The sequence below is a fragment of the Phascolarctos cinereus genome, unplaced genomic scaffold, assembly GCF_003287225.1.
Source record: "Phascolarctos cinereus isolate Bilbo 61053 unplaced genomic scaffold, phaCin_HiC Scaffold_7;HRSCAF=346, whole genome shotgun sequence".
In the NCBI taxonomy this organism is placed as follows: Eukaryota; Metazoa; Chordata; class Mammalia; order Diprotodontia; family Phascolarctidae; genus Phascolarctos; species Phascolarctos cinereus.
This window is the reverse complement of record NW_027556180.1, coordinates 78,891,273-78,910,667: the sequence shown is the minus strand read 5'-3', so window position 1 is coordinate 78,910,667 and position 19,395 is coordinate 78,891,273. Positions and strand designations below refer to the sequence as shown.

Genomic DNA, 19,395 nt, shown 5'->3' with positions numbered 1-19,395 from the left:
AAATGTAAGCTTCTTGTGGGTAGAGATTGTTTCATTCATTCATCTGTATACCCAGTGCCTACCATAGTACCTGGCACCTAGTGAGCACTTACTAAGTACTTCGTGACTGCTGATTATTATTCTTCAGCAGAGTTCAGTTTGTTAAATTCTGGTATTATGAGCAATAGGAGGCAGCTATACCATGGATAGAGTGTCCTGGAGTCATTGAGTTCAACTTCGGCCTCACACACATACTAGCTGTGTGACCCTGGGCAAGTCACTTAGCCCTTTTTGCCTTGATTTCCTCATCTGTAAAATGAGCTGGAGAAGGAAATGGAAAACCACTCTAGTATCTTTGCCAAGAAAACCCCAAATGAGCTCATGAAGAGTCAACCATGACTGAAAAATGACTAAACAACAGTTCTAAACAAATTGATAAAAAAAAAACCCTAATCAATCATTAGTATTGAGTCTCTAACTGTCCATTTTTTAAAAAATTAAGTAAATTAAATCCTTTTTTAGACTATTTTTCTCTTACTGCAAAAAATGCATATGTTTGAATAATTGGCAGGCTATACTTTGCAGTGATTAATACAACAATTCCCACAGTCAGCACATATGTATATCTCTAGCTGTGTGGTCCATAACTGATGAAAATTTGGATGGACCTGCATTAAATCACCATCCTTTTTAGTAGTCCAGCTTTAGCCCAACCCCTGAATTTCTGCATTCTGTATATGTAGTTTAGTTACTGTAAAGAAAATTAAAATGTCCTAAGAGAAAAATCTGCTTCTGTGGCTGGTACCACTCCAAGATCTTGTATCTCCGTATTCTGGCTCAGGCTCTCTCACTCTCTGTCTCTCTCTCTCTCTCTCTCTCTCTCTCTCTCTCTCTCTCTCTCTCTTTCTCACTCTACTCTTTGCCTCTATCTCTGTGTCTGTCTGCCTGTGTTTGTTTCTGTCTGTCTCTCTCTAAAAGATAAATCACTTAAGTGTCCGAGGCCTAGACACAAGCCCCATCAAGTGGCTCACAGGATTTTAACTAGGTGAGAGTTCAGATTTTACCTGTCTCTTGAAGAATAGTCCTTGTCTGAGTCATTGTTGGAGCCAGAGATGCTGAGAGAGGATTAACATAAACTATAAATGTCCACAGGAGTCAAGAAGCTCAGGATCCACTCTCAGCATGGCTAGACATCCATGAACTTTGAAAATGCTCTGGTATTCCTGGAGCCCTGAGTTTAATCAGGAAGAGGTGAATAGTGACTTGGAATTGAAATACTCTTATTTCTTCATTCACAAACATGGCTTCCCAGAGGACGAGGTACAAAAGCCACAGCACAGGTAAGAGGAGGATGAAAGATTACATTGACACATATGTTATGTATATGTATATTATATTACATTACATTATGTTACATTATATTACGTTACATTATGCTATGTTACATCATATTATATGTTGTTATGTTATATTATATCCATTATATTCACCAGCTGTATTTGAGATTTCTATCTGTCTAGCCTTAACCATACCTGGATGGTTCAGAACTCAAAGTCTCAACCAGGTATTCCCGAAGACATGTAAGACAGCATATAGTATGCTGGATTTGGAGTTGAAATACCTGAGATTGAATTCTACCTCAGCCGCGTACTGGCTGTGTGACCCTGGGCAAATCAATAACCTCTCTAGGCCTCAGTTTCTTCATCAGTAAAATTAGAAGACTGGACTGGATGGCTTCTAAGATCCCTTTCAGCTTTAAATCTTTGGTCTAATGAGAATAGGATTCAATGGAGAAATTTACAGAAAGGACAAAAATAAACTTCACCCCCTCAACAAATTCAAATGTGTACAACTCGAATTAATTAGATTTTTCCATAATTGCCATTCACTCATTCAGGGAACATTGCTAAGCATTGCTGTATACTAGACCTACTAAAATGTAAGATAAAGTTTATGTAAAAGAATGAATGAATACATATCTATTAAGTAGTTACTATATTCTGAGGACTGTATGTTTTAGACAGGAAAGTCATAGGTTTGGTAAATAGAGTGATTGGCCAAGAAACTGATTTCTTGCCAGGAATGGTACTGCTGATTGAATATTGTTTCAAGAGCTGGAAGTGGAAACAGGAGAGGAAGCTAAGCCTCAGAGAGGTTAAGTGATTGCAATTCCAGAGCTGGGTAGGAGTCAAACCCAGGTTGTATAACTCAAAATCAATGGATATTTCCCCTATCTCATTACTGAAAGTTTCTTTCTTTGTTTCTTTCTCTTTTCCCTCTCTCCCTCCTTCTCTTTCTTCTTTTTTCTTCCTTCCTTCCTTTTTTTCTTCTTTCCTTCCTTCCTTCTTACCTTCCTTCTTTTCTTCCAGGGGTCCAGGAACTAGATGAGGAACATTAAGATTTAGAGGGAAAGAAGTGCACACATGAAACTGGTTCATTATATGGTGCTACTGTCTCCAAAAACCTTCATTCAGGCCCTGCCTTCCAATGGAGAAAGGCAAGAAAGAAGACTAGAATGTAAAAGATCAGATGGCCTTCAGGCTATACAGCCCAGGACTTGACCAAAAGAGGCATGAAATAAAAAATACAAACTTTTTTGATGATGGCTAGTTCCATTGTGGTTATACAGGATTTTCAAACAGGGGCTAAATGACCACTTGTTGATATTGTAAATGGAATTCTTGTTGAGATTGGCCTAGGTGGTCTCTAAGGGCTCTTCTAACTCTTGAAGTTCTTAATTCTTTGACACAATTCCTTTTGTATTATTATTAATGATACATCAATGCTTAAACAATATTAACCCTACAGAATAATAATTTAAAACTTAATTATAGGAGGCAGCTAGGTGGCGCAGTGCATAGAGCTCTGGCCTTGGAGTCAAGAGGACCTGAGTTCAAATCTGGCCTCAGATATTTGACACTTACTAGCTGTGTGACCCTGGACAAGTCACTTAACCCTGATTGCCTCTTCAAAAAAACAAAACAAAAAAACCCCTTAATTATAGCTCACTTAGAAAAAGCTGGGTTCAAGTTCCAACTCTTTTACATTTTGGCTGTGTGACCTTGAGAAAATAATTTCATTTCTGAGTGCTCTAGGAGTCAACGGCCCACCATACTGCTGAGTACAGCCTGAAACAGATTAAAATGTAATGGGGAAATATTTTTAAAATTAAATAAAAATACAGTAAAACATAAATGATATTAAAATGTAATTTTCTAAGTCAATACACGGCTTGCAGGGATACTTACGTATGGTTTAGTGACCCATTTCTTCTTTGTTGTTGTTGCTTTAAATTTTATTTTACTTAATCCAATTTAGTAGACAACGTTTTCCACCAACTCGGGGCAGAGAAACTTTCACAGGCTTCACAATTTTTTGTTTAGGTGCTGCCTTAGCAGCAGATGCAGCTGTCTCACTTGCTTGCTTAACCTTTTTTGCTTCCTTGGTAGCCCTGACGGCTTGTTCTCTTTGGGCCTTTTGAACTTCAGGTTTCTGGTTTCTCTTGGCCATCGTATCAGCAAGAGAAGCCCCAGTGATGGCTCTGAAATTTAACAGCCTGGCGAGTTCTTTTTTATTTTTGAGTCTCTTCCGACTGTCCCTTCTTGTGTTTTCTCCTGTACAGGACAGTCCAACTGATTTGTCAGGGATTCTTCTTTGAAAAGAATGCAGACTCACATTTTGCATTCAAAAATTGGAAAACCTTCCTGTCCGTGCGGGCGTAGCGCCTCCCATGCGTGACCCGGGTAGATCTTGTACCCGCTGAAGCAGCACAACTCGACCTTCATGGCTGCAAGCAGGAGGAAGATGGCGAAGAGGAAGAGCTGGTGACCCATTTCTATTTCAGCTTGACACCACTGCTCTATTTAATTTTTTAATTTACAGAGAAAGTGAAGACCTGAATTAACAGAGAGAGTTTCCTCATCTGGGAGATCCCCGCATAAAAAATGAATGAATGAATGAATGAATGAATGAATGAATGAATGAATGAATGAATCACAGGGTCAGTCTCTTTCCTCTAACATTTCTGTGCCTATCTCTTTGGAATGTTGTTGAAATCAAAAGTCAATCAATAGATGTTTACCATGCTCAGTGTGGGAATGTTAAAAAAAAAGATCCTTACTAACCTTTAAATAAACTTACTGACAATGACAACAAATGGTTTTCATGAGTGCTAAATACATATTAAACTATCACAGGTAAAGCTGCAGGCAAAGCAGGGCAGGAAAAGTGTGTGCACGTGTGTGTGTGTGTGTGTGCACATGGGCGTGTGTGTTTGTATCCCTATCATGGAGGTCTAAATTTCTTATATATTGACATTTAAAGTAAATATTTCTCCAAATACTCCACCAACTTGTCCCACTTCATGGGTTTTGGGGGAAAAAATCAATTATTCTTTTTTTTCAATTATTCTTTAAAAGAAACTGTATAGTCAGTTCATTTAAGAAAAAGGGCATCCTATAGAGTAAAATTGGAAGATTACTAATTAACCCAAAATAAAGCTTATAGTGAATTTACCATTCATTTAATGGTTCATTTGCACAAAATCAATTTTGACTGGTTCCTGGTTTTTTGAGATTATTATTTTTAGCAGGAAATCATTTTAGGGAACATTGATGATTATAATCACCAATCGTTCTAATGTCCTAAGATGTCAAATGGGGGACAAATGAAAAACATATTATTTGTAGGTAAACAAAGACTCAGAGAAGAAATTGTTTTCTCAGGACCATCTGGAACAATCTAGTGCAGAGATGTTTTCTTGGTAATAAACTTCATCCCTAGGCTCAGAGTTGAAAATGTCCAACCCAAAGCAAGAATCTCTTTGATAATATTCCTCCCCAAGAAGGCACAAGACATAATAGGAAGAGGGAGCCTTGAAGAGCAAGAGGAGAAATCTAGTACTCAGTCTCATAAATCATTGAGTACATGATGGAAGCCCCAGTACTTGAATTGGGAAAGCAGGCCAGTTTTGATTCTTTCCAGCATGCTTCTCATTAGACCCATACCATCATAGACTGGTCAAGGCTAATTTCTACTCAAGTACCATCTCTTACACTAGATCTTTCTGATCTCCCCAGTTGTCAGGGGTCCATAATGTCATTTTGTATACATTTTGTGTGTGTGTGTGTGTGTGTGTATGTATATATATATATATGTATATATATGTGTGTGTGTGTGTGTATATATATATATATATATATATATATATATATATATATATATATATATATATATATATATATATATATATATATATATATATATATGTAATCTGTGGACATATTGTTTTTCCCTAATACAGTATAAGCTCCTTGAGGCCAAGAATTGTTTTTGGTTCTGTCTTTGTATTCCCAGCATAGTGACTGGGACAAAATAAGTCCTTAATAAATCTATTTTTCAATGAATGAATGAATGAATGACAGCTGATTATTCCCTTCTCTGAGTGAAGGAGTATGTTGCCTCCAAAGTAGCCTGTTCTATTTGCTACAAAATTCTGGTTTCAGGAAAATTATTTTTTGTGCATACTAATGCTCTGTAACTTTTACCCCAGAAATTCTCCTTGTTTTCTCAGTAGCAATATTGAACAAGTCTACTATTCCCTTTTCTTTGTGTAATATTTGAACAACAAAGTTGATATGAAAAAGCACTATATTGTGAATTATTAAAACTACTAATAATTCCTAGGCTTCTCACTCCCTGATTTCCCTCCTCTGCACACTTCATTTTGTCAATACTCCTTTTAAAATTTAGTGCCCAGAATTGAAGACAATGCCAGATGTGATCTGATCCACGTAGAGTTGTTCAGTCGTGTTTAGTCATGTCTGGCTCTTCATGACCCCATTTAGGGTTTTCTTGGCAAAGATACTGAAGTGATTTGCTATTTTTTCTCTAGCTCATTTTACAGATGAGGAAATTGAGACAAACAGGGTTAAGTAACTTGCCCAGGGTCACACAGCTAGTAAGTATCTGAGACTAGATTTGAACTCATGAAGATGAGTTTTCCTGACTTCAGGGCCAGCATTTTATCTACTGCCTCCATGTAGAGTACTGTGGGACTATTATTTTTTTTTTATCAGAACACTTAACATTTCAAAACTTTGAATACTGAGGCAGTGTGATTTTTAATGGATAGAGTGTTGGACTTGGGGAAGGGGACGGTGGGAACAAGGATTTATTAAGCATATACCATGTGCTAGATATTGTGCTAAGTGCTTTATCTAATTAAATTCCAGCTTGGAGTCAGGAAGAACTGGGTTCATATTCTGCCTCAGACACCTACTAGCTGTATGACCATGAGCAATTCACTTAATTTCTTTGTGCCTCAGTTTCCTCATCTGTAAAATGTAATGATTTCATTCATCTATAAAAGCTTGACTTGATAGTCTCCAAGATCCTTTCCAGCTGGACTATATGATCTTATGACCCGTAATCACATTTGATATGGGTACTTCCTCCAATGGCACAGATTATTGACAATTACCACAATTTCAACCTGTGGGTCTCTTACTCATATCCTTCTATAAACCTGTCATGGAGGACTCACCCAATGTGTTAGAGCTCTTCTTGAAAATCTTTTAACATTCCTTGGGTGCCAGAACAGTCCTACTGATGGAGGACAAGGGGGAGGGGAAACTTATTTTGTTGGGTTTCTTTGTGGTGCAAAAGGTGCACTATCTCTAGGTCATTGTTCATTATGACTGGACCGGACCTTAGAGACCATCTGATCTAATGGTCTCAAATCTGCATTGCATATTCAGTTAATTTTGTATCACTAATCTATTAGAAAAGCAGCAGGAAATAGTGGATAGAGGCCCAACCTTGGTGTTCAGGAAGATTTGAGTTCAAATCCTACCACTAACTCATTCTATTTGCCTGATCATGGGCAGGTCACTTCATCTTTCAGTATCCTAGGCAAATCTCTTAAGATTATGAGCTACAGACATGTTGCCAATTTGCTTTGGTGGAGGGAATTTCTGCACCTGGAATTCCCCACATCAATGAAATCATAGGTCAGGAGCACTCTCCCTCATCTACTTGCCCTACTAATTACCTAGAGATTTGCTTCTCTTGTCCAATCTCATACTTCCCTGAATGATGGGGAGAGGGGGGAGGGGGAAAGTGCTGCCCATAGTGATTGGGGTCTGGATTTGAGATCCCTAATCCAGTCCATTCCACATTGCATAATGGTTACTCAAAATATCCAGGGCTGTATTGTTAGAGACACTCTGGAATGGGCTAAGTCAGTGCTTTCATTCCTTAGCGGATTTAGGCAAGTTTTAAAAGATAAGCCTCCTAAGAATAATGAAAGAGTTCACATTTTAAAAAACATAGGCCTCTGAAGTAAGACATTTGGTTCTGAGGGACTGGATGAGAATCAAATAACCTTCCTCATCTCAGCTGACACAGGAAAACATACTTTCAGCCTTGCCTTGTTCTAGCTAAGCCTGTAAAATGGGACTGAAAGAAAAACAAGAGCTTATAATTGCAGGGAACACACAGGAAGTATTTTATTAATCTCCAAATTGAGATAGGAAGAGTGTAAACATATTTTAGTAATAGTCTATCACTCTCCTCACAGAGCCCACTCTGGTGTTCACGGCTCCCCAATCCAGGTATCTCCTGTACTCCCCCGGCCTCAGCAAGTACTGCCTGCCTCGGTAATTGGGCAGCTCATAGAGGATCCAGCAGCCCTCCAGGACATTGAAGGAGTGCATCTCCTGAAAATGGAATCGATCTTGAAGAGAAGAGCAATCATCAGTGAGCTCCACCATCTGGCCTCTGTAGTCTTCTCTCTCGTAGATCCGAAGACGATGTGAGCGGGTCTGTTGAACCAGGGCAGAAGATGGAAAGTCATAAGAGAGTTGCCTGTTTAACTGTAATTCAAATAATTCAATAAGCAACCAATCCAAGGGATTGTTAAGGGCATACTACTTGCATGATGCTGCACTAGATGCTGGGAATACCAACAAAATGGAGAACTGATAGCTATGCTCAAGAAGCATACATTCCGATGGAGGGATACAAGATGTCGACAGTAGACCCATAATCTTTTAAGCAGTAAGAGAATACTGACAATGGATTCAGGGAAGGGGAGGGAAGATCAGGAGAAACTTCACATTGGAGGTAACAGATCTTTTCCTGAGAATAGAGCTTGACAGGAAAAAAGGGATATGAGGGATTCTATGAAGCAAAGGTGACGGAGGAATGAGGGACAGACAGCCTGGGCAAAAACACAGTGGTGGAATTGAAAGGAAGAGCTCTGGGAAAAGCAAGTAAGCTAATTTGGCTGGAAAACATAGTTCATGAAGAGAAATGTGAAAGAAGGCTGGAAACAGGCTACAGCCAGATAGTAAAGGACTTTAAATGCAAAATAGAGGGATGTGTATTTTATTCCAGGGGCAAATGATAGGCATAGAAAGCTCTTGAACACAGTGACACAGTAAGACTTGGGCTTTAGGAAGATGATGTTGACAGCTAGTTGGAAGATGGGAGAAGGATATGGAAGTAGGGAGAGAGACTGGAAGCCCAGAGTCCAACTATAAATATTAATCACAAGCACCCAACTCTTCTTTTTCTTTCTCAGATTTGACAGCTAAATTAAAAGCAAGAGTCAGTATGTCCTTCAGTATGTGTAAATAATAATTATTTTTGTATTTCAAAATCTCGTATGTCTACAGTGATCTCTCTATGTGACCCTGGTCACAACATTTTACTTCTCTGGGCCTCAGTCTCCTCACCTGTAGAATGAGAGTTGGACTAGATAATTTCTAACGCTCTTTCCAGCAATAACTTCTATGATCCCGTTTATGAGACTGGAATCATTAAGCCTTACATAGTCTTATGTACCCCAGAAAATCTCTCTCTTCTTTGATTTTCTATTCTATTAAAGGAAACTGAAAGAGAGCAAGGCTAACTATTTCACATTCCTAGGCCATGAATTACTAATAGCATCAGAAAGGTAGACTGGTCGGTTCAACCTCCTTTCTGCTGCTTTAAGTCCTACACTCTGTCACCCCAAAGCAAGTCATCTTGCAACAGTTCCCATTTCCTTTCTTGCTCCAGCGCACATTTCTGCAAATCTCTTCTAAAGGTTGAGCAAAAATAGAAGCTCAGCCCTCAGGCTAGTGCTGAGGGAGTGCACTAGAATCAAATAGAGTAAGGAGGATTCCCTGGGGGACGGGACAGAATCTGGCTCTTAGGTTTTTGAATTTTCCTAGCTATTTCTGTAGCTTTCTACTTTCGAGTATTACCCCCTTCACACTCCCTAGTTCCAACAGTCTTCCGGTGGTCTCATATCCCTTTTTCCTTATCAAACTCTATTCTCAGGAAAAGATCTGCTAATGGATTCACACTGAGGCGAAAATGACTGATAAAACTCTTATGTTACTCCTTCAAGGGGGATATACATTTTGATAAATGCCTTTCACAAATGCATATACCTTCCAAAAGTTGAAGTCAAAGAATGAATCTCCAATTGTTGATTTTCACATATCAGTAGGCTGACAGATAAGGCATTTTAGGGACAGAGAGTATTTCACCACTACAACTGTACCACATAAATAGCTGACTGATTACTCCATGTGTTCTTACTGTAGATGCTGAAAGCCACTGGTGTTAACATGATTACTTATTCTTTATCAGTGAGGCCATCTGGCCCAGAATACACTGCATATGCCCATCAGTCAGAGGTTTGCTAATTTTAAATAATTTCTTCTTGATGGAGAAGAAGAGGGTGTAATCCCAGCTAAGCTCACAATTAGATACCTGTTGGGATCAATACTGGAATTTTGTTTATAAAGATTACTTGGTCCACTATTGACCTAACTTCTCCATGGTGAGTTGAAGATAAAATTGAACTCACATGAGGGATGATTCGGCAGGACCTGATGGAGTCATTGAAACCCATCCACTCCTGGTAGTCACGATATTCGCCCCTCCGCACATAGTACTGGCAGCCTGAATAATTGGGGTGCTCATAGAGCATCCAGTTGCCACTATCGACCCTCACAGAGTTGCAGCGGCTGAAATAGGACTGGAGGTTGGGGTGGTCACTACTGCACTCATAGTAACGGCCCTGGAAGTTCCGGTCCTCGTAGAAGGTGATCTGAAATGGAAGAAAGAAGGTTCAAAGGCCTGATCTTGCCCCAACCACATGGAGTCCATTTCAGACACCCTAAGAAACATCCCTGCTTGGCTTACCTTTCCCATGGTTGATCAATGGAGGATGGTACTGAGAGTTCAGTGTTATGGACTACAGCCGCGGCAGCTCCCATATATATAGCAGGTCTGCTGCTGCATTGACAAAAATAACACAAAAGGGGCCCAGTGGGCCTAGGGAGGGGATTGTCACTTTTTTTCTTTATATATCATGATCATGAGGGTTCATTGTATGTTTTGCTCTTGTTCTCTCTAGAGCCTTCGAATTGCTGCTCCTGGCTAATGCTGTGGTTGGCTTCTAATGAAGACTTTAAAATAAGTATGATTTGGTGGCACAGGCATTGAATACAACCTAGTTAAATGTTGTCACTGAATATGTTTATCTTCCTTAATTTCAAATTCAAATTTGAAAAGACAATGTGGTGAAGTTGGGAGAGTGCTGAGCTTGGAGTTAGGAAGACCTAGGTTCAATCAATCAGTATCAATGAGCATTTACTTTACATGAACTGATGCAAAGTGAAGTGAGCAGAGACAGGAAAGCACTCTACCCAATACAGAAAAGTAGATGGAAAGAGCAGCAATCACAAAACAATTAAAAATCAATGTTGCAAAGAATGATCAAGGCTCTAAAGAAGAACTATGAGAGGATATTACCAATCCACTCCTTTACAGAGGTAGGAGGTCCATGGGTTACACATTGCACATCTTTTTGGACTTTTTCAATATATTCAATGACTGTGCTTATATTCTTTCTTCTTTTTTCTCATCTTTAAAGAATATTATTTGTTACATAGGATGGTTCTCTAGGTGAGGGAAGAGGAGTGATACAGGGGAAAACTATGATGATGTAAAAAAAGAAAAAAAAACAAAAGACATCAATAAAAATATATTTTAAAATTCAATGTTACAAAATTTCAAAGAATGATCTCCAAGAAGAGGTATGAGAATATATCTCCCCTCTATTCCTTTGCAGAGATGGTCATGTGAGGGGGGTCCTTAGGTGTGGAACATTGCACATAATGCCAGGTTTTGGGGATTGGGTTTTTTTTTTTTTGATGTATTGATCAGTTTTACTGATTTTTTCTCTTCTTCCTCTAATTTTTAAAAACTTCTTTGTTATAAAGGATGGCTGACTGGGGGGCAGAGAATGGAAGGTTAGGGGTTCAAGGGGAAATCTAGACTATGTAAAAACAAAAGATATCAATAGAATTCTATTTTTTAAAAAAACAACCATTTTTAAAGGCTTTACTATATGTCAGGCACTGTGTTGGGTGTTGGGAATACAAGGACAAAAACGAAAGTCTCTCAGTGACCTTACATTCCACTAGGGAAGTACAATGTGCTCACAGATAAGTACATACAGGATAGATACAAAACCCACACACAGTGATTGGTGGAAGGGCACTAACCACTGGGGTACCATGAAAGGCCTCTTGAAGGAGTTGGCATTTGAATTGAATCTTGAAGGTTCTAAGAAGCACAAGGGAGAAGGGAGAGTATACCAGACAAGTGGTTTGGATTAGGCAAAGGCATGGAGGTGAGAGCTGGAATATGGGCCATTTTGGCTAGATTGTAGAGTTTCTGATGGAGAGTGATATGTAGTCAATCTGGGAAGTTGGACTGGAGAATAATTGTAAAGGGCTATAAGTGCCAAACAGAGGAGTTTGTATTTTAATTTAAGGACAATGGGGAGCCATTAAAATTTCTTAAACAGAGGAATGATGTGGTCAGATGTGCATTTTGGGAAAATCAATTTGTCTGGATGCTGGGAAACCGATTGGGAGGGATTTAAATAATCCGAAAGAAAAATGGTGACAATTTGAACTAAAGTAATTGTACAGAAAAGATAGATATGAGGAGGTGTTGAGAAGCAATCAACACACCTGGTTGACTGGACTGGAAGCAGGTAGGGATGAATCAAACTGAAGATTTGAAAATTTGGTCCTTGGGTGGGAACTTGGATGACTGCGAGAATGGTGGTGCCCTCAAGAAAAACAGGGGATTCAGGAATGGGGTGGGGAAGCCTTAGAGAACAGGATGATGAGTTCCATTTTGGACATAATGAGTTTCAGAGCATATTAAACCTCCAGGTGAACAGGCCCAAGAGGCAGTTGGAAATGCAGGACTAGAGCTCAGGAGAGATGGGAATCATCTGTATAGAGATGATTCTTGAATCTATTGGAGCTAAAGAGATCCTTAATGAGAAAACATGTAAAGAGAAAAGATGTGAGGCCACAGGATAGAGCATTGTGGTACACCAACACATAGGAGCAGAGCTCTTGTGCTGATTATATAAAAGATACTGACAAAGTTTAGTCAGAAAAATAGGAAGAGAACTATGTCAGCTAAATGTTCAAAAACAGGGATGACAGTATCCAGCAGCAGAGTGCTCAATGGTGCTATTCTCTGCAGAAGTCATTACCAAATAGAACAGTTTCTATCAAGTAGTAGGAATTGGAGCCAGATCGTAAGGGTCCAAATCGTGCCTCCTAACACTGACTAATGGCATGACCCTGATCCTCTGGCAGCTCCCTATGTCTTTTCTATGTCACAGACACGTTACCATGTGGAGTTCACCACACTGCTAAAATCAAAGAACCTTTGTGTGGTTTCAAATTCAGCTCTCCTTTTCTTTTCTTTTTAGTTTCTAAATAGTATTTTATTTTTTCCAATTCATATATAGACAATTTTTAACATTCATTTAAAAAAGAAATTTGAATTCTGAATTTTCTCCCTTTCTCCTTCTGCTCTCCCTTCCTAAGATGGTAAACAATTTAATATAGGTTATGCATGTTCAGTCATGTAAAACAATATTTCCATCTTAGTCATATTGTGAAAGAAGCAACAGATCAAAAGAAAAAACACACAAAAAAATAAAGAAAGTGAAAATAATATGCTTTGATCTGCATTCAGATTCCATCAGTTCTTTCTCTGGATGTAGAAAGCATTTTCCATCACAAGTCTTTTGGAATAGTCTTGGATCATCATATTTCTAAGAGCTGAGTCTTTCATAGTTGATCATCACACGATGTTGCTGTTACTGTGTACAATATTCTCCTGGTTCTGCTCACTTCACTTTGCATTAGTTCGTGTAAGTCTTTCCAGGTTTTTTTGAAATCTGCCTGGTCATCATTTCTTATAGCACTATAGTATTCCATTATACTCATATACAACTTGTTCAGTCATTCCCCAATTGATGGGTACCCCCTCAATTTCCAATTCTTTGTCACCACAAATAGTCAGCTCTCTTTTTCTTGAAGAAATATTCTTTCATAGATGATTACCCATAGGTATGATGGAGGGTTAATTGTTAAATTTTTATTGTTAAGCATTTACACCTCAGAAATCCATAAACACCATTAAAGCAGGGCTGAATTTGTTGTTTTGTTGATTGTCTGGATTTAAGAAAGTGATGGAGAAAAATGTTAATAATGCAGATTAAACTTCAAAGTGTGTCCTATAGTTAATAATTTATCAGCACCTCTGACTATAGCTACCTGTTTTAGAAGCACCTTGAGGACAGAATGAACTACAGGATGAGGGACTTAAGTTAGAATATCCTGGAAGAAATTGTGTAACCAGCACATTGGAACTAAAAATCACAAAAAATTGCCAATAGTAAAGTCTGAATTTCTTCATACATAGCATTCTATGTAAATCACAAAATATTGGACTAGAAAGTCATGATGGTGTATTTCAATTGCTATTAAGCCTAATTTCTGACTTTCATTAGTTATTCTCTAATTGATTTCCTTATACCTGCAGGCAAATTGGTCAGTGTATTTATTTCCATGGACTAGATTATCTTTCCAGGCATCTTATCATCCACTAAGCCTGTGATTTCAGTGTGTATTAATAATAATAAATAGAATGCATAGTATTTTAAAGTTTGCAAAGTATTTTACTTATATTGTCTTATTTAATCCTTACTATAACCCTGTGAGACATGTACTAAAGATATTTTTATCCCCGTTTTACAAATGAAAAATGAGACTCAGTTAGGTTAAGTGATTTCTCTGGTCACATAACTTGTAAGTATGAGAGGGGAGAATAGAACCCAGGTCTCTCTTGACTACAAGCCAAATACTCTACTATCTCATGCTGCCCCTCCTTTTCATTTTACCCATCTTTTGCACCAGGGCTATATAGGCATGTTAAAAAAAAAACCAAAACATTTTAGATCTGCAAAAATGCTCCCTGAGTTGTAGTACTAGCAAGCTAGCATTTGTAATTACATCCCATAGTCACTAAATTGGGTATACCCTTTGACCTGCTGATATCACAAATAGGCCTAGACGCCAAAGAGATCAAAGAAGGTGGAAAAGGACCAATGTGCACGAAAACATTTGTAATAGCTTTTATTTTCTTTGGTAAGGCAAAGAACTGGAAACTAAGGGGGCGTCCATCAATTGGGAAGTGGTTGAACAAATAATGGTATGTGAATGTAAGAGAATGTTACTGTGCTCAAGAACAAAAGGGACCACTTTAGAGAAACTTTGAAAATTTGTATGAACTGATGCAGTGAAGTGAGTAGGAGCAGCAAAGCAATTTATACAATAACAACAATATTGTAAGGAAAAATGACTTTGAGACAATTAATAACTGATCAATGAAACAAACAACCATAATTTCAGAGTACTTACAATGAAACGTGCTACTCATCTCCTGACCAAGAGGTGATGGACTCAAGACATAGAACAAGACATATTTTTGGACATGGCCAGTGTGGAAATACATTTTCCTTGATTATGTATATTTGTTACAAAGATCTTGTTTTTCTTTTGCTTTTTTTAATTGGGGGAAAATGGGAGGGAGCAGAAGGGTTGTAATGGGACTTTACACCTTTTACTACCCACCCAAAATGTAGAGAATCAAACAGAAGGAAGGCCAAAAGGAATCAGAAATAAGCAGGGAGAGTTTTAAAGAGTACATGTTGAATTTATTATATACTTTAAAAAGAAGGGCAAGCTCTACATAGTAGAGATTCACAGTTTCATGTACAGTCTTCTCATGTTCTACAATATATATGAAAATATTAATTTTTGAGTATTTACAAAAGAAGTTTAGAATAAAAACAGTTAAAAAGAGAAATCTCATTGGAGGTAGAAAAGAACAGTAATGACTGCCTCATGAATGGCTATCAGGGCAGTATGGAGCAATGGTAACACCATTTTAAGTTTCATCCAATGGTATAATGGAGTTAGTTTATACCACCTTATGAGAGCCAATTGTTAAATTTTCCGTGTGAGCATTGGCACCTTGGAAATCAAACCGTAAATCAGGGCTTAATTTATTGTTTTGTTGATGGTGGGGAACCTGCAGCCTCAAGGCCACATGTGGCCTTCTAGGTCTTGGGTGTGGCCTTTTGACTGAGTCCCAAATTTTACAGAACAAATCCTTTTATGAAGGGTATTTGTTCTGTGAAGTTTGGATTCAGTCGAAGGGCTGCACTTGAGGAACTAGAAGGCCACATGTGGCCTTGAGGCCACAGATTTTAAGAAAGTGATGAAATGTTAATAAAGTAGAACAAATTTAAAGGTATGTCCTGCTTAATTTTTTTTTTCAGAGAGTAGCTTGTTCAACTTTTAACAACACACCCTGGTTTCATCTTAGGTAAGTATAGGTGGCTTGTCTTTGGTGTTACCCAGCATTACTTTTCTCTTCTTTCTCTCCTCTTTGTCATCAATGCATGGCTCTCAACCTTGTTTCCATGTGCACACACACACAGAGATGCAGATGCAAAGGCACTTTACAGGTAGTAAAAACAGCAATGTGGACTGCTCAGTAAAAGCCACTCCTTTTTACTCAAGTATTTCTGGTGGAGACAACTGTCAAAATACCAAGAAAAAGAAGTTAATGAATGGGCATAGTCAGGAAAAGGGGAGGCATCTGAAGTCATGGAGTTGGGGAAGGTGATTTCTCAGCTGACACTTCTTAGAATAACGTTGAATTTCTAAGACACAACAGCAGGAATACTTTAATGCTGGTGATCCACTTCTGTCATTTACCATTTACCTTAACAGGGTAAGTTACCATTGAATGAAGTGTGCTGTGGGTCTAAGCCCATGACTGTTCAAGTAAAGCCTTCAACAAGGTCCAAACTACTCCTAAACAAGAGTGTTCCTGGGTCACCCATAGGAAGGAACAGAGATGATGAACAAGAATGAAAATCGGGGCTAGTCTGCTGTTTTCGAGACCGAGATAGGAAGAGGACAGCATGATCAGCAGCCTCAGACAAAGCTGGATCTGGCACACAATGAGAATCCCCAGATGTCAGAGCAGGGTTCAGTGGAGCTTACATTCAAGTTGTATTGGGTTTTGCTTGCTCAGTGGTTTCCAGACCCACACTAGCTATTACTTATGCTTGTTTGTGTTTTCTAGTACCTTCTGGGGATCCTTTGTATCTAAATAGCCACCCTCTTCAGCAGCTGAAAAACCTGGAGGACTATGTGAGCTGAAAAATGCTTCTTCTGCAATAGTAGACTACTCTCCTCTTGCCGATTTGTGCATTTATTAGCCCATCTCCCTCAGAGTCTGCTTATTTAGGTTTGGGTTTGGAAAGTGAGTACTGTCTGTGTGCTCCTGAAAGAACAGTAGGAAGTAGAAAGGAACTGAGGAATTGATTTGAGCTAATCTAATTTAAAAAAGTCACCTATGATAAAAAGCAAACCCAAAAACAAACAAGAAAACTGTACTGCAGATTTGGTCTAATCCATTTTTGTCTGAAGATGTAGCTCTAAAGAGCCCCCATCCTCATTTTTCCATCCCTGGCAAGGAAGTAAGAATGCTCATACCTTTTATATACCTTTCATGCCTTCCTTTTCTCCATCCATCACCACTGTTCTCTCTAGCCTTTCCCTAAGCAAAACTTGCTTTCATAAAAAGAATCCTACTTAGCAAATATCAGAAATTTGGAGTGATCTTCGGCTCTTCTCTTTCCCTCGGTGTCCATATCCAACAATTTCCTCAAGTCTAGTAATTAATCATCATCATCATCAACAACAACAACAACTAGCATTTAGATTCCATTTTAAAGCTTGCAGAATACTTTGCAAGTATTTTATTTTATCCTTACAATATCTCAGAGAAAAAGGCACAATTATTATCCTTATTTTTCAGAATAAGAAACTGAGACAAACAGAGATTAAGTGACTTGTCCAGAGAAAGTCACACAGCTAGTGGTTTGCCCAGTGCCTGGAACAAAGTATGTAATTAATAAATTTTATTGATTGATTGATAGGCTAGATTTGAACTTGTATCTTCCTGACTCTATATCTAGTACTCTATCCACTACCCTACCCAGCATCCTCTAGGTATAAGTGTCTCAGGCTTGAAAATGTGAAGCCAGGAAGAGAAGCAGGATCCAAGGAAATTCACTAAGGAAATTCACACTGGAGATGACATAATCTTGAAGAAGTCGAGGGATCATTTTACGTAGTCACTTGATAAATGCAACAACAAAGATAACTTTGATTATTACTGCCAACAAGGCATTGAACAGATAGATATGCTTGATAAAGGTGTTTCTCATTGTTATTGAGGTTTTGTTGTTGAGTCGTCCTGTCTGACTCTTCATGACCCCATTGGAGCTTTTCTTGCCATTTCCTTCTCCAGCTCATTTTACAAATGAGGAACTGATGTTAACCAGGGTTAAGTGACTTCTCCAGGGTCACACAGCTAACAAGTGTCTGAGGTTAGATTTCAGCTCACGTGGATGAGTCTTCCTGATTCCAAACCCAGTGCTCTACACACTGAGCCATCTAGCTGTCCCTACTGTTATTGAGGATGAAGGTTCAAATGGAAGAAGGATTTCCAATAGATAATGAGGTCTTTCAAAAGTTTTTATTTTTTAGTTATTGCATTAATCTGTAAAACATTACAGAGCCTGCTCAATGAAGTCCCTGATTACTCAGAAGAAGTTAGCTTAACAATGTATGCAGAAACAAAGCTAAATAGACAAAAAAATGCCTATTGTCCAGACTGTGACAGGTAGTTTGATGGCCAGTCCATTGAATTAGTACATATATCTACCTATCATCTATCTATCTATCTATCTATCTATCTATCTATCTATCTATCTATCTATCTGTCTGTCTATCTATCATCTATCTATCATCTATCTATCATCTATCTATCTATCATCTATCTATCTATCTATCTATCTATCTATCTATTATCTATCTATCTATCATCTATCTATCATCTATCTATCTATCTATCTATCTATCTATCTATCTATCTATCTATCATCTATCTATCATCTATCTATCTATCTATCTATCTATCTATCTATCTATCTATCTTCTATCTATCTATCATCTATCATCTATCTATCTATCTATCTATCTATCTATCTATCTATCTATCAATCATCTATCTATCTATCTATGGCAGCCACTATAGATGGACAATCAATTGGCCTCAGAGTTGAAAAGGAAGAAGAAAGTGAGCTAGCTAGCATTTGGCAAATTAGGCATTTAATGGTCCTAAGCTGCTTCTTCACACAAAAGCCTATGCTTGCTTTTTGACATCAGTGTTATAATCCAGGAACCTTTGAAGCATGGACATATGCAGTGTTCTTTGAATCCATCCTCTTCTTGCTGTTCCCATTGCTACCATCCTGTTTTATTGTCCCGCCTGGATTACTATCTCAGTAGCCTTCAATTTTGGTTGCCCCAGGAACCAAATTTTGGAACCTCCAGGATCAATGATAAAATCTTCTGTTTGGCATGTAAAAGCCTTTATAACCTGGCCACCCCCTCAACCTTTCTTGCCTTTTTATATCTTATACCCCCTTCTCTCTCCATATACAACGGCCTCCATTTGGTCCCTGGATCTACTGACCAGGACAGTTTTACTGACTGTTTGCCATGCCTGAAATACTCTCTCTCCTCATCTCCATCTCTTGACTTCCTAGGCCTCCTTCAAGTCCCAGATAAAGTCCCACCTCCCATTTGCTAATTTATTTTGCTGATTATTTCTTGATTGTTGATTATTTTCAACTTATCCTCTAGTTAGTTTCTTGTACATATTTGTATGTGCGTTTTCTCATTGATTAGCCTGTGAATTCCTTGAGAGCAGGGATTGGCTTTTGCCTTTCTTTGTATCCTCAGTGCTTAGCATAGAGCCTGGCACATAGTAGGTGCTTAATAAATATTTATGGGCTTGACTGACTAATATAGAGAAGCAGGACAAGATAAAAGCTCACCTATCAGAGCCCAGGCTCTCAAGAACAGACTCCAAGATTTCTGTGGTGGG

The 19,395-nt window shown here is 38.4% G+C and overlaps 1 protein-coding gene and 1 pseudogene across 1 annotated transcript; both read right to left on the bottom strand.

Annotated features, from left to right (window-relative positions):
* Window positions 1-3,279: 3,279 nt before the first annotated feature.
* Window positions 3,280-3,764, bottom strand: LOC110223334 (large ribosomal subunit protein eL24 pseudogene; annotated as a pseudogene).
* Window positions 3,765-7,529: 3,765 nt separating this feature from the next.
* On the bottom strand, window positions 7,530-10,188 carry LOC110223314 (gamma-crystallin D-like). The gene is made up of 3 exons (XM_021008744.1): window positions 10,180-10,188; window positions 9,842-10,084; window positions 7,530-7,802 (listed from the first exon to the last, which is right to left on the bottom strand). The coding sequence occupies exons 1-3, from the start codon at window positions 10,186-10,188 to the stop codon at window positions 7,530-7,532; spliced, it is 525 nt and encodes a 174-aa protein (XP_020864403.1).
* Window positions 10,189-19,395: the final 9,207 nt, after the last annotated feature.

Bases quoted from the DNA above. Each gene is read 5' to 3' on its own strand.
- LOC110223314 (XM_021008744.1), bottom strand. The intron at 7,803-9,841 runs GTGAGTTCAATT...CTGGTTCAACAG, and splicing joins CCTGCCGAATCATCCCTCAT to ACCCGCTCACATCGTCTTCG.